The 15,394-nt window shown below is 40.8% G+C and overlaps 1 protein-coding gene across 1 annotated transcript; it reads left to right on the plus strand.

The window, feature by feature from the left end:
* The first annotated feature begins 1,372 nt into the window (after window positions 1-1,372).
* Window positions 1,373-11,454, plus strand: enpp5 (ectonucleotide pyrophosphatase/phosphodiesterase 5). The gene is made up of 4 exons (XM_038726711.1): window positions 1,373-1,632; window positions 4,454-5,356; window positions 6,230-6,406; window positions 8,981-11,454. Exons 2-4 carry the CDS (start codon window positions 4,477-4,479, stop codon window positions 9,382-9,384), a joined length of 1,461 nt encoding a protein of 486 aa, XP_038582639.1. The 5' UTR covers window positions 1,373-1,632; window positions 4,454-4,476; the 3' UTR covers window positions 9,385-11,454.
* Window positions 11,455-15,394: the final 3,940 nt, after the last annotated feature.

Below are 15,394 nucleotides of genomic sequence, written 5' to 3' on the forward strand. Positions count from 1 at the left end.
AACTCCAGATACTTGTTTTTAATCGCATGCATATATATATTGAATGTTTATGTAATTTGACTATACTCATGCAGGTGCTCACTGGCAAAATCCCACTGATATATACAAAAGGTTGACAATGTAAAGTAACAGCTTCCGTAGGCTAATCCCTGGAAAAGATTCTTCAAGTCTATCAAACACCTCCTGATTGATGGAACAACATTAAAATATATTCCTTATTTAATGTTGATGTTATGATGGTGGTGCAGAGCCCTGTCTAATATATATCTCCAAATTTTACTATAGATGTTGGGTTGGGTTGAGCTCCGGTGACTGTAAACCTCTACAGAATGGTCATTTTGATGCTCATCAAGCCATTCAGTGACCCCTCGTGCCCTGTATGGAGGCATCTGCATTTGTTATGTTTCTTAACATTTATTCAGATGTCTTATTTATTTATTCACATGTCTGTATGATAAATGCTTTAGAAATAAACCCAATGTCATATTAGACTTCTGTTTAAGCCCTCTACTGTAAATAAGCAGCACATAGAGACCTACAGAAATACAGTAAATGACAAAACAATCCCATCACAAGGTCCATTTATCAGCTGTTCTTGGAGCATTTGATCACCTCACATGATCATGAGCCGATGGAGTTGCCCTGTTGTCCCAGAATTATGGATGCTCAGCATCCCACTATTCTGCTCACTTTAAGGACTCATCTGTGTTGGCTTCTTTTTTGACCTTGGAAACAGTTTCAAAACAATCTCACTTCTAGGAACATTTATTAGCTGTTCTGAAGCTTTCCATCAATCATAAATCAAAAGCATGAAAATGGACATTGCAAGGAGAGAATTAAATCGATGCAGTATTGAGCATTAGTGAGATGATCTCTGTAGAGACGGAGGAGCAGTAGGTCAGAAACAGCTTCACAATGCAGCGTCAACACTGAGATGCCATCTTTCTTTTAGACAGACTGTGAAGCCCGACTCTGGCTACTTTTAGACAGTACTTGCCTGACACCCTGTGGACAGAGTTTGTTATTATTGTTGCAGGGCGGATATTGCATTGTACTTCAAGGAGTATCATAATGTAAAAAAAATTGCTGACGGATTTAGGGCAACAATGTCTTTTGAATGTCACTATTTTTGGCAGAGGATCTTTTGAGTGCAGATTTTTCTGCCTTTACGCCCTTTTACTGTAACACCCTGCACACTGACCAGGGAAAACCAACGTTTTATTTATTAAATGTGTCTCCTTAAAGCAAAATGATTGTAACCTGGCTGATACCAAGATGTCTATTTATAACAACCCCCCCCCCCCACACACACACACACACACACACACACACATACACACACGCACGCACGCACACACACTTCCTCAGTCTAGATTACGTCATTAGGACCTGCGTACTTGTCGATCGCGGTGAATTTGTGGGGATGAGCAGCTCTACATGAAGCGAAGTATGCACTTGCAGGAAACACCGGTCTGCCCTTTGTCTTCAGATGATCTGCTTTGGTTTCACATCTGTCAATAAAACCGACAGAAAGGGAAAAAACCCTGCAGGACTTCCGTCGGGTATAAACGAGTCCGGCTGTTAATATCGGTGTGCAGCGGTAGGCGAGCCAGTGCAGGATCAGATAACGAGGTAAGCTTGTTGACAGCAGAGTGTTTCGCGTTTTGTATTTGTGCGTTTTTCTGCCTTGTTGTCGCTTCATCTAATCCACTAATGTGAAGTAGCCTCGCTGCTGTGTGAGGTTGTCTTTATTGTTGCAAGCTGCGTGTTTTAGCTGTTAGCTCTGCCGCACCACCGCTAAAACACAGACGCTATTTCCAATTTATGTGACTGACTGTGAGTAGGAAGGCTGTCATTAATTCATTTGTAGTTTAGTCTTATAGTTGCATTGCAGTCGTTTAATCCTCAGCATGCAACATTTCCAATGACATCATTGCTGCCCTGACCTGTTAGGCCTAATGTTTTCAGTGCTAATGTTAAGGGCAGCTCCTGTCTCACACCATGTTATGTAAAGCCAGATACATCACAACAAGACTGGTCATTGCTTGGAGCATCTTAGTATCATGAAAGAGCTTTTAAAGCTGTATTACATTGATATTATATTGCATTTTCTGACTTCATCTGGGCTATTCATTAATCTGTCTTTCATTAGTCAATCACTTTTCTGAGAAATGTATTCATAATTAACCTATAAAATGTAAGAAAAATTCCCAGGGCCCAAGGTGACATCTTAAATTATTTGTTGAGTCTAAAACCCAAGGGTATTCAATTTACAATATAATAAAAGCACATTTTCATATTCATCAATTTTTGCGGAATAAATGGCTAAAATGAGTAACTGATTAAAGAGTTGTGACTAAATAAATATTGTAACAATAAATCGTCAGCCCTAATGACATTAATTGAGTAATGTTGTGTAATGTGATAAAACAATAATTATCACATTATTGGTTCAGAGTCATTTGGACGCAAATGCAATAATAATAATAATTTTTATTTATAGGCGCCTTTCAAAACACTCAAGGTCACCTTACAAGACAGAATGAAACAACAGTATAGCAATAAATCAATAAAATTAACAAAGACCAAAAGTACTGAATCAAATTCCTCGTTTGTGTACTGTTGCATTTTCCAGATTTTGAGAATGGAGAGGCTTGGTCCAATGAAAATTAACAAAAGATTTAATGACAAAATTGGTGAATAAATGATGGCATTACAAAAACAAAAAAAAACACTGCACTGGACTGAAGATGCTTCTCCTTCAAGATTTACAGCTTACAGTCCTGATTTTTACAAAATAGTATGCTTATCTCCTCTAGGTATGTAGGTGGGTCCTTTTTCCCCTCATATAGCTTAGGACCATAGTCACTGGTCGTTTGGTAGGTTTTTTCGTCACCCACTTAGGAAGGGTGTACCATTATTGTTCTGAGTTACTTTTGATCAGACAAAAGAGCGCCAATCTCAGACGTGAAACCCCCCTTCTATCTACAGGAACAAACAGTCTTTGCTCTAAACTAATCATACAGAACAACTGTCTCCACAACGGTCAACACCTTTATGGAACAGCTAAAACAAAAGAATCCTTCTGGCACTAGTCAAAGAGGTGTCAGTTTTCTTCACATTACAAAGAGGAGGCCAACAATGATTTAATCAACATTCTGATGCAATCGTCTGGCCTAAAATCCAGCAGTTTACATTTTAAGAAAGACAGAAGAACTGAAATACATTTGGTAAATACAACTTTCTAAACTCTACAAATCCCCTCCTTTCACACCATTTATTGGTGTGTAAGTACACATACCTGGCAATAAAGCTGATTCTTAAGTACAGTGCTTAAAATTGGGGTACATAAACAATTAGAAAGTAAAGATTGCTGTGACCAGAAGAACAGTGATCACGTTGGATAAGCTAGTTTAAAAAGATGTGTTTTCAGGCAGGATTTAAAAATGGAAAGCAAGTCAATGTTACGGATGTCTGGTGGAAGGGATTTCTAGAGACGAGGGACAGAGTGGCTGAAGGCTCTAAACGCCCTAGTGGTCAAACGGGCAGGAGGTGCAGTGAGGTGAATGGAAAAAGACCGAAGAGTATGGGTGGGTGTATTTTTATGAATGAGGTCAGTGAGGTACAGAGGAGCGAGACTGTGAATGGCCTTGAAGGCCAGGAGCAGAATCTTGAAAACAATGCGGTATTTAACTGGGAGCCAATGAAGCTGCTGAAGGACAGGAGTGATATGATTAATAGAAGGGGTTCAGGTGATCCTACGAGCAGCAGAGTTCTGAACCAGTTGAAGTTCATGTATGAATATGAGAGTAGAACAAAAGAGACAAGAATTGCAATAATCACTGTGGGATGTAGCCAGGGTGTGAACGAGAACGGCTCTACTAGTAAAAACAATTTGCAAACATCTCAGTTTTGCACAACTTGTATATGTAAAAGGAAGTTCACTAAATGGCCCAATGTCTGTGGATACTTGAACAAAGTAGGTTGACCCCAGAACGTTACACACGCTGTTTTTGCTAAACATCTAAATTCAGAACCATAGGCATTCATATGGAGGTGAAGTTGGCCACTGTTGTGTGGAGGCCTAGATAGCAGGACCGCAGAGGTTTACCCAAACTCTCACCACAAAGTTGGACGTTGAGCCAAATGAATTGTCAGTTAATCAATTAGTCGGTCCACTGCAAAATCATCTAACTGAACTAGCTTAGAAATGAACTAGATTAATCAATTATGAAAATAAATTAGTTGCAGTTGGAGACACTATTGTCTAAAGTATCATTGTATGCTGTAGCTTCCTTTAACTGGAACTGGGAGGTGTTGGCCAAACCACCAAAACAGAATTACACACTCATATGTGAGCAGGGTGTTCATATGCTTTTTTCTTCTAGATAAGAGAGGTTAATTGCTCAACCTCACTGAGCTCTTACTAAGCAGTTCTTCTGTGTGTTTGTAGGTTGTCTCGTCACACACCACACTATGCTGGGCTGCTTTCTGCGTGGAGGCTGCAGTCCTCTGGTCTGCTTGTGGGCCCTTCTGCTGCCTCTGGTCTCCCTCAATCGTTTAAACCAACACAGTCGCAGAGGCCACAGTGTGAGGGACCGGCCAAAGCTGCTGCTCGTATCCTTCGACGGCTTCCGCTGGGATTACATTGATCGGGTCCCGACGCCGAACTTCCACACCCTCATAAACGAGGGGGTGACGGTGGAGCACGTGGAGAGCGCTTACATCACCAAAACCTTCCCCAACCACTACAGCTTGGTGACGGGGCTGTATGCCGAGACGCATGGCATCGTGGCCAACGAGATGTACGACCCCGCTCTGAATCGGTCCTTCTCCATGGAGACAGACAGTATTTATGATTCACGGTGGTGGGACGAGGCGGTGCCTCTCTGGGTGACCATCCAGAAAGCTGGAGGGCGGAGCGGGGCAGCGATGTGGCCAGGCTCTGATGTGAAAATCAATGGCACGTTCCCCAATGAATACCTCCTGTACAATGCCTCAGTCCCCTTTGAAACTAGAGTGGAGCGGGTTATTGATTGGTTCTCTGCACCCAAAGAAGAAGCAGTGGATTTTGGAGTTCTCTACTGGGAGGAGCCAGATGAGAGCGGGCACAATCTGGGACCTCAGAGTTCCCTCATGGACGACGTCATTGCCGGGATTGATGAGAAGCTCGGCTTCCTCATGAACGAGCTAAAGAAGGCAGCGCTGTTTGAAGAAGTGAACCTGATAGTGACCAGTGACCATGGAATGACTCAGCTTTCCACTGAAAAGATCATAGAATTGGATGTGTACGTGAGCAGAGACCTGTACACCTGGGTGGACAAGAGTCCTGTCGTGGGAATACTGCCCAAAGAAGGTATCATTTTAAAACATGTCACATTCAGTGCTGTAAATAAACTTGATTAAAGTTATGGAGCGGCGGTTCAATCCCCGGCTCCTCCAGGGTGCATGTTGAAGTGTCCTTGGGCAAGATACTGAACCCTGAATTGTTCCACCATCGTATGAATGTTAGTTTCTGTTTGAGTACTTGGGTTCAGTGAATGAATGTTGAATGCAGATGTACTGTAAAAAAAGTCGAAAAGACTAGAAAGGTGTTATACAAATACGGAGCATTTACATTTAAAGGAACAGTCTGACATTTAGCAAAATATGCTAATTCGCATAGAAGAATACCACTGTCATGTCTGTCCGATAAATATGAAGCTGCAACTCGGAGCCAGTTAGCATGGCGTAGCATAAAGAGTGGAAACAGGGAGAAACAGCTAGACTCCGAGACTCTAAAGCTCACTTATTAACATTTTATACAAGTAAGTTTAAAGACGACAATCTGTCGTTTCATTGGGGGTTTTGAACTGGACTGGACATGTGCAGTGACATTCTAGCTAAGCTGGCTGATGTGGACAGACATGAGAGTGGTACTATTCTTCTTATCTGACTTTCGCTAATAAGCCTGTTACCCAAAATGTCGAATGATTCCTTCCTTTACATAATGTTCTTGAAGAGGAATATGTTTGTGGTCAGTACGAGAAATTCTAAAATAAGCACAGAATCGCCTTTTCTGTTTAAAAATGCTAAGGTAACCAATTTTGGTGATTTGTATTTTCTTTACTATATACATAAATATTGACGGAATTACTAAAATGTTGAATTTCTTATTTGCTCCTTGTGCTGAAATGCAATTTTTGTATCTGTGGATAAATTCTTCCATTGCTGGTCATCTGTCTTGCAGGGAAGCTTGACGAGGTGTATAGTAAGCTGGTGGATGCAAACCCGAACATGGTGGTGTACAAGAAGGAAGACATTCCCGAGCACTTCCATTATCAACACAACATCAGGATCATGCCCATCCTCATAGAAGCCAAGGAGGGCTGGACCATCATGCAGAACAGGACCGGGCCCTTCATGTGTACGTATTCAAACGTCATAAAGCTGTGTTGAGACAATATCGTGGTTTGTGGCTGTACACGTTAAACAGGTTCCAGTTGTTTCAAACAGCAGGTTCTGCATGCTCTATTAATAGATTCACAGGAGATTTTTTCAGTCATTGAACCAAAGCTAGCTCCTGATATTCCAGCTGTAATTAACAAAGAACGGCAGATGTGTTTTCCCTTGGAAACCGCAGGAGTGTATGTGTGTGTGTTTCTGGGTTTGGAGGTTTGTCTTTACCCAAACACCTCCACTTCCAATTAGAAACTCAAACTATGTATCACAGAGTTTTTCATTGCAGCCGCAGACTACATCAGCTCGTCCTACTGCTTAATCTTTCCTCTCTTGTTGAAGGCTTGTTAATCAGTAAAATGACCTGGTGGAGTCTGCGGCTGGAAGGAAAACCTGCTGACCTGCCTCAGTGACAACGTGGTGGGAGAATGCTTAGCTAGATGTGTGAAGTACGATGCTGTCCTGCATATGATAGCAGTGACATCTTCAGCTTCTCAGTGCTGGAGACGCTGAGGTATATTAATCACAGCAATGTTCACTTATTAATGATTATAATCGGCTTATGTGTACTGGACCTGCACTTCCTGGTGGCTAAAGATTAATGGTCACATTACATTTCTGCCCTATGAGTTTTCACTTTCTCCTCTGCTTACTTAAATTCAAGACTGTACGACAGATGAATTTAGGCTCAGTTTGGAAATGGAGAAGTTACTATTCTAGCGCACTTTCTATGTGCATCTTTGGGGTCTAATTAAATAAACATAATGCACATTTCCTCATTTGCAAAGCCAATTTTAAAAAAATATTTTAAACCCTACATTATTTACATCCTTGTTACTTGCTAGCTGTCCCCTTCCTCCCTGCCTTTGTTGGAGTATTGCTAAGTTTCTTTGCATGTAATGCCTGGGCCACACCGCCTACCTCCACCTTTGCGCAGGCATGGGGCAGTATTTATGATACATGTATTTAAAATACGTATTTCAAATATAAAATTAAAAAAATTGAGCATTAGTTTTGTAATGTGTATTTGATAGGGTCAATGAAAATAGCTTCATATATTGTAATCAAAATATTTTAATGTTTTGTATTTTGTAGTTTAGAAATACTGTATAATACTTAGTGAGAAGTTTACGTGATTACATCATGAAAACGCTGCCTCTCATTGTCGCCTACTGAGTAATTTGCCCATACTTGTCGAGATTGGAACAGAAAATGAATCCAGAAGGTCAAGGTAAAAAACGCATAGGTCACCAGCTTTCCATCAATTTTTAGCATAAGTTGCTACAATTCTTAACAGATCCTGTAATGTTTTTGTCTGTTTTAGTAGACTAGGCTTAATCATTTACCAATTCACCTAAGCAGTCCTCACAGTTAACGTTAGCTTTCTATTTTTTGTTGGTGTTTCAGAGTTGTTGTTGTACAACATTACCTTACATTATATGACACACAAGATGGTGTATCTTGTTAAATGCACTGACCTGTGCTATATTGTTAACAGTGTTGTGCTGCAATGCCATTAAACAGCAGGTTGTCAACCCATCAAGCACTTGTGGGTTTCAAAGTAGGTCTTTGAAACACCAAGTAACGTAATTAGGATAAAATTATGAGTCATTAGTTAAACATTAAACTAAATCTAACCTTTATCTGGGTGGTTGCAGGGATATTTGAATATTTGATCTGTTAACTGGTTGATCAGATTTATTATAAGCTATTGCTCTCAAACATCACTGAACAACAGATGATTTTCACTGTTTCACTGATCTGTTTTTGCTGAGAACTACGGGTCAAGCAAAAAAAATAGGTGACATGCTGAAGCTCTAGATGATGTGTTGCTCAGCGGGCTGTGTGGCTGCTCTAACCTGATAACACGGGAAATGAAATGAAAAGCAAGAGGTTATGCAACGCACACTTGCTGCTCACGTTGGCGGTGTGGCCCAGGCGTTACCTGCACGGGCGATTAGTGGAATATGAAATCATTGGAAGGACTGCATATTGCGATGCCTCTGTTCTTGCGCATGCATGTGGACAATCAAAAACATCAACGTGAAAACATTGATCCACGGCATTATGTGGTGGTGATGGTTTAAAAAAAAAACAACCTCCACAGGGCATTCTGAGATACTGTACCTGACTGGATGGTAGTTAAACCTACTGATGCTGCCTGTGATGGCAGATAAACTGTTACTCACAACACAATAAGAGAATCCTGTCAGTTGTCAGGAATATTATAGTATTCATATGTTTTGAGAGCAGCAGTTAGTCTGGCTAAGCTTTCATCAAAGATCTTTGTGCTTATGTGTTTTGATTTCATATTCAGTTTTGCTTGGGCTCTGCTGTAATATGATTTAGCAGTAGCCCGTCAGTTAGAAAATCATCTGAGTGAGCAGCAGTGCCAGATTACATAAATTTCTAAACAGAAACTTCAGCCTGTGATTCATGGGATGTGGAATCTGGAGAGTTATAGATAAACAATGCAAGAATAATTAACATCCAAGCAATGTAACTCTTAATGCAAATATATTTCTCTGTCTTTTCTCTCCAGTGGGAAACCACGGCTATGACAACACCCTACGTAGCATGCAGCCTGTGTTTGTGGCCCGTGGGCCGGCCTTTCGCCAGAAATACGTCAAGACCTCCATGCGCTCTGTTGACCTATACCCTCTCATGTGCCACATCCTGTCCATCCGCCCTCTACCAAACAACGGCTCCCTCTTAAATGTTCAGGACCTGCTGTCTGTAGAGCCAACTCCACCCATGCCCAGTATCCCTACAAGGGTCGACGGGTACTCCTACGCCCCTGTCATGGGTTCCTTCCTCGGTGTGGTGATGGTGCTGGGCTTTCTGGTGGTCTACATCAGACAAGTCACGCTCAAACAGCTGCCCTCACTAAAACACAGAAGCAGGGAGATGTCACAGCCCTTACTGCAAGAGGACTTGCACCTGTAGCTGAAGAAACAGAAATGAGGGCAGGCATAAAAGAAGAGGAGGTATTGCTCCCCAAGCTAGTCTGCTCTGTCCAGAAGCATCCCCTAAACGCCTCCCTTGTATGACATAATGCCATTGTGATGCTCTTTTTATTAGTTGGAGATCAAGGGAATAGAATCTAACCTCCTAATCACGTGTAGAGGTACATCTTTCCTGCTTGAGTGTAAGGAAAATGTCTAGGGTTTGCTTCTGGCACAGGCTTAATAAACCTTTACATGGGCTTTATAGTGGCTTTGCTTTGATTGTGAATTTTACCTAATATCATCTCGCCATTTTCATTGTCATAAGTAAAAAGTTTAAGCTTAAGAGTGAAATATTAACCTGTGATTCTGGCAAGTATGAATGTTTTGATGGCCACAACCACGACTTGGATAACATTAAAGTGTCAGTATGCTCGAAAAAGAACTTTGTTTGCCTGAAGGTAAAAGTGTTTATAGTTTATGGCCACAGTTGTGAAAAGCCGGCCATCATAGGGAGGGGCAAGAAGCAATAATCGTTGATATGGGCATGACTGCGCACACTTTCAGACAATCTTTCCTCGATGGCATTCATAGTGCTGCGCTCATTTGCACATAGGAGAACAGAAGTAATGGAGTGTGAAGAGTAATAAAAGATAGCTTCAGGGAGAAGTTCAAACCCTGCTTACTTTCTCTTCTCTACACACCTAGCCTGTTGTGTCGTGAAGTGGAGGTGATGTTGGATTGTTATAGATATGGAAAATTAAAGAAGTTTTTAGACTCGGCCAACCCAATTCCAAAGCCTCTAAGGAGTGGAGGGGGGAGTTAATATGCTATTCAGTGATCCAAAAAGCCCATTGCTTGAAGCATACTGACACTTTATTACCTGACAGTAACACCGATGGACGGCAGTAAATTTTGTTTATTAAGCCTTGGCACTCGGCCATGTCAGGTTTTTCCACCAATTGTTCTACTTGTGGTCTAAGCACTGAATAAGAAGTTACTTTAAAATAAAAATGCTGATTAATCAGAAAAGTATTCAAACCTCAACTCTTTTCAAGAGATTTACTAGGGTCAGTACTATATTTGAATGTTACTTTGAAGCAGATGTTCCACTGAAGACTCACTCAATGTGCCAGGCTGCTGCTCATTTGTGTAGGTCATTCCATGAGCCAATCACATCACGACCTAGCTCTTTAATAGTCAGTTACCATTTGCCTTTTAACTTAATGGAGAAAAACTCTCTAAGGTGTGAATTGTTTGTGTCAGTTTTTTTTGTAGAGTTTGTGTTTGGAGGGCATTTTCCTAAATAGATGACTGTGTACTGCCCTTCTGTTCATATGTTGTCATAACCATGACCATTTGTTGGTGAAATGTGAACTGCGTTTGCTATTGGTCAGTATTTTGTCATAGGGATTTCTGTTGTTGCTTGGTTGAGAAGACTATTTCAGCATGACTTGCAAGAACTGTTCCCCTGATTTGCACTACAGAATAGAAATGAAACAGAAAGAAGGGGCAGTAGTTGGATGCTTTTTAGGTCATGTTATTATTTGCACTTCTTGTTCGTAGTTACTATTTAAAATGATAAAAAGTTAGGGGCCTCTTGTCAAAAAGCTTTTTAATTAGCATAATCATAGAAAATCAAGTAGAATCCAAATCTGCCAATAAATAATTCAAATATATTTTCGGCATCTTTTAGGAATTTTCTCCTTATGCTTTTAGATGCATTGACTAAAACCTGTGCCCCAAAAATGACAGACATCACTGTGATATATACTTTTTACAAATTCATAAATTGAATGCATTTATATGGAAATTGTTAATTTTCTGATAATTGTCTTGTTATATGAAAGAAGTGTTGTCTGATAATTTCCCCATACCTGTTGACAGAGACAAATTTAAAAACTTCATTTGGGATTGTTAGAAAATAAGAAATATTAGATCAGGTTTATCTCAGTTGATTATTTACTTGGATTTAAAGTATGGATATTTAATATAATTTACAAATTAACTATCTTTGCCATGTTGATGCAATTAGAGTCTTCTGAAATTAAAAGGACTTATGTGAAACTGAGCAATTTGTATTTTCTTTTATTTTGCCTGTGTATGTGCTTGTGTTGCCAGGGCCTTTACGCGTTTCCTTAGTCCAGCCTATTGACAGTATCTCACAAAAGTGAGAACCCCTCACATGTTTGTAAATATTTGAAAGACATTGAGTGCACGTACTCAGCGTCATATCCAGAGGTTGTCTTTGGGAAATAAACAAATGAGTGCTGCCAGCGTTGCTGCAGAAGTTGAAGGGATGGGGGGTCAGCCCGTCAGTGCACACACCATAGGGCGCACACTGCATCAAATTGTTCTGCATGGCTGTCGTCCCAGAAGGAAGCCTCTTCAAAAGATGATGCAAAGAAAGCCTGCAAACGGTTTGCTAAGCAGACTAAGGACAAGGATTACCTGAACCATGTCCTGTCGTCTGATGAGACAAAGATAAACTTATTTGGTTCAGATGGTGTCAAGTGTGTGTGGCAGCAACCAGGTGAGGAGTACAAAGAGGTGTGTCTTGCCTACAGTCAAGCATGGTGGTGGGAGTGTCATAGTTAGGGGTTGCATGAGTGCTGCCGGCACTGGGGAGCTACAGTTCATTGAGGGAACCATGAATGCCAACTGTGACATACTGAAGCAGAGTATGATCCTTTGGAGACTGGGCCGCAGGGCAGGATTCCAACATGATAACGATCCCAAACACATCTCCAAGATGACCACTGTCTTGCTAAAGAAGCTGAGGGTAAAGGCGATGGACTGGCGAAGCATGTCTCCAGACCTAAACCCTATTGAGCATCTGTGGGGCATCCTCAAACGGAAGGTGGAGGAGCACATGGTCTCTAACATCCACCAGAGGAGTGACAGAGGACTCCAGAGACAAACTGAAGCTCTGGTGAACTGCATGCCCATGACAGTTAACGCAGTGCTGGAAAATAAGGGTGGCCACACAAAATATTGACACATTGGGCCAAATTTGGACCTTTTCACTTCAGAGTGTACTCACTTTAAGACGTTAATTTCTGTGTGATGTGTTATTTTGAGGGGACAGCAAAATTTACACCGTTCTACAAGCGGTACACTCACTTTTTTTACATTGTAGCAAAGTGTCATTTCTTCAGTGTTGTCACATGAAAAGATAAAGTCAACTGTTTACAAAATATGAGGGGTGAACTCACTTTGGTGAGATACTGTATGTCCTCACTTTTCTCACATGGTACCTACAAGAGATTCTATTCAAGGCTAAAAATGTAAAAAAAAACAACAAAAAACCCCCCCACAAGATAAAAAAAACAATGAATTAATGAGCATAAATAAGGATTACAAGTTTTTAGCATTTGGGGACTATATGGAAATGATTGGGGTGGAGAAATGGGCACGCTTTGTAAATATTTTCTTTGGACTCCCCTATTAACTTAGGAGGAAAATGCAACACTACCCTCCCCACAATATTGCCAAGAAATACATTTATTCATTTAGCTGACGCTTTTATCCAAAGTAACTTACAACTGCCAAGTGTATGTCTGAGGTCCCATGCCTCTGGAGCAATGAGGTGTTAAGTGTCTTGCTCAGGGAGACAATGGTGGATGTGTCACAGTGGGGAATTGAACCCGGGTCTCTCACACCAAAGATTATACGGCAATCGATCTTGATGAGGAAAAAATCATAATGACCACATTAGGGGTGAAATAAGCCTACACTGTAGACCCAGATAAGTTCAGAATACTCAATATTTGTGGAAACTGATTACCTCAAACTTTTATAGTAGTGCTAATAACTTAATAAACCTTAACTTAAATATAATACATTTATATTATTATTTAATTATTTAATTTCTGCATACTAAATGACATTGATTCACTGATGCTTATTAAAATTAAATTCTTATTCTTTACTCAATAAATGTAATTGTGCACAACTTATACTCTGAGGGAAATCTATAAAAAAAAAAAAAAAGGTATTGCGCTAGACTCAAATACTAAAGGAAACTCACTCAACAAAATTACTCCTAGTCAACTTGAAATTTACAAAATGCCCATTTTCAGACAGTCCTGAAAGATACAAATACAACTCCATTATTACAATTCAAGTTCCTTTTATTAGCATCAAAACCTGAAACATCTTCTGTCATTTCTACATTTAACAGACACAAAATAAGGCACATCTTGCATAAAGCTGAGTTTTAAGTAATAATAACTTGAATCTTGAGCTAAATAAAATTTCCTTTTACTACTTTACTGTGAAAAAAGCGACTATGCATAATTTTATTCCATGAGCAGCACTTTTACTTGGGTAATATAAAGAGTGGCTTTAAATGTGTTGTTTTATGGAATCATAAGCAAAGAAAGATAGCAAATAAAGATTGTTTAAAATAAGAAGTTCCACACTATTCAAATTAAGTCAGGTAGACGAGGTAATGGAACAATATCAAGGTTTCACCTGGTCAAATTTAAGACCATTATGACTGAAATTTAAAACTTATATCACAACTTAAAAAAACGTTTATTTTTTCACAAAATTACTCACAGAGCAAATCAGTGTATTCAAATTAGGGTAGAGTGATGTCTACAAAATTGCCAATGGACAGTGTCAATGAAACACCGGAATGGACGATGACCCAGGGGGAAAAAAAGTCTGTGTCAGAGGAAGAGAATATTTTGGCAGCAAAAGTACGGTGTCAGGTAATAAATGCTTCAGTGTCTCCAGACCAACAAAAGTCTGTTCCCAAATGGCTGGAAAGTGAAGCAGGTTAACAAACATCTCCTGTCAGACTGGAAGCTAACAGAATGTCTTTCAGCTCAATTTATTGAAAGCAACGAGCAGCTGTATTTTATTCCAGCCTACCTGTCCAGCTGAGAGAGAAGAGGTGTTCAGCTCCATCCTGAACACAGACTGAACATCCATGGTGTACCATATATGATCCAGTGGAGTCGCCCCAGTGCTGGCGAGAGAGAATGCAGGTTTGAGGCTTGGTCCGGGAGTCCTCGTACTCCTCCGCCAGGGCGAACAGGTCAGTGAACCTGTAGTAGGAGGAAGTGATATGAGCCGCCGCAGTGATGTGTGTGTGAGTGTGTGCGTGCCTCATTTTGTGGACTTTGTCACAGCTGGTCTGAATGTGCTGCAGAGCCTGAAGGATCTGGGTCTGAGTGAAGACTAGCAGAGACAGACAAAATCAATCAGCTATCAGTTATCAATACCTCCTGAAGCGATCAATAAGCCTGTGTGTACTGACAGTTGTTCTTGGTGTTGCTCAGGCACAGCCTCAGGTTGTCCATGAGCTCCAGGATCTGTTCCAGGTTGAGCTGAGCTAGTTTACAGCCGGAACTGTGAACACTGAGGACGGAGACACAACCGCTGTTCAACAGGTACCCAGGGACCGTCCTCACCTCTGTCCTGTTCTCATCCGTTTGTCCTCACCTGTCCCTGTCTGCGCTCACCTGTCCGTCTGTCTGTCTGTCTTCACCTTTGTCTCTTGCGGGGCTGGTTGTTGTTCTTGATCAGCTGGGCCTTGATTTGTTCTCCCAGCGTGTTATCGTGACTGGATGTCCAGTGTCTCAGGACGCTGGTGGTGAACTGGTCCTTGGGCTGACAGGGACAACTCAGGACCATCTACACCATCTCCTCACTGGGCCTGGGACACAGAGACGTTAACGGGGAGCCAGGAGTCTGTGCGATAACATTGTTATATATTGAGATGACATATGACTTGCAATAAACAAACATATATTGAAGTGTGCATTTTAATTGCCTAGTTGTTTTAAAATCATTTATAGGATTAGAATTTAATATTTTAAATACAGCTAAATGCTGTATGTTTCTACAGCAGCAACATTAATGTTTACATCATAATACTGAGTGACGTACAGAAAGAATAAAAGCTCAGTGTGTATCATTCCTCCTCCCCACTGCTGTTATTTACTGCCTGCAGGTAACATTACCCGCCGCCGACACCAATGCCGCGGCCAGTGGCATAC

Source organism: Micropterus salmoides, unplaced genomic scaffold, assembly GCF_014851395.1.
Source record: "Micropterus salmoides isolate LMB-PRFRI ecotype aquatic unplaced genomic scaffold, ASM1485139v1 Ms_hic_scaffold_18, whole genome shotgun sequence".
Classification (NCBI taxonomy): domain Eukaryota; kingdom Metazoa; phylum Chordata; class Actinopteri; order Centrarchiformes; family Centrarchidae; genus Micropterus; species Micropterus salmoides.

Coding starts and splice junctions, on each gene's coding strand:
- enpp5 (XM_038726711.1), top strand. CDS start 4,477: ATGCTGGGCTGCTTTCTGCGTGGAGGCTGCAGTCCTCTGGTCTGCTTG. Junction 5,357..6,229: donor GGGAATACTGCCCAAAGAAG/GTATCATTTTAA, acceptor TCTGTCTTGCAG/GGAAGCTTGACGAGGTGTAT. Junction 6,407..8,980: donor CAGGACCGGGCCCTTCATGT/GTACGTATTCAA, acceptor TTTTCTCTCCAG/TGGGAAACCACGGCTATGAC.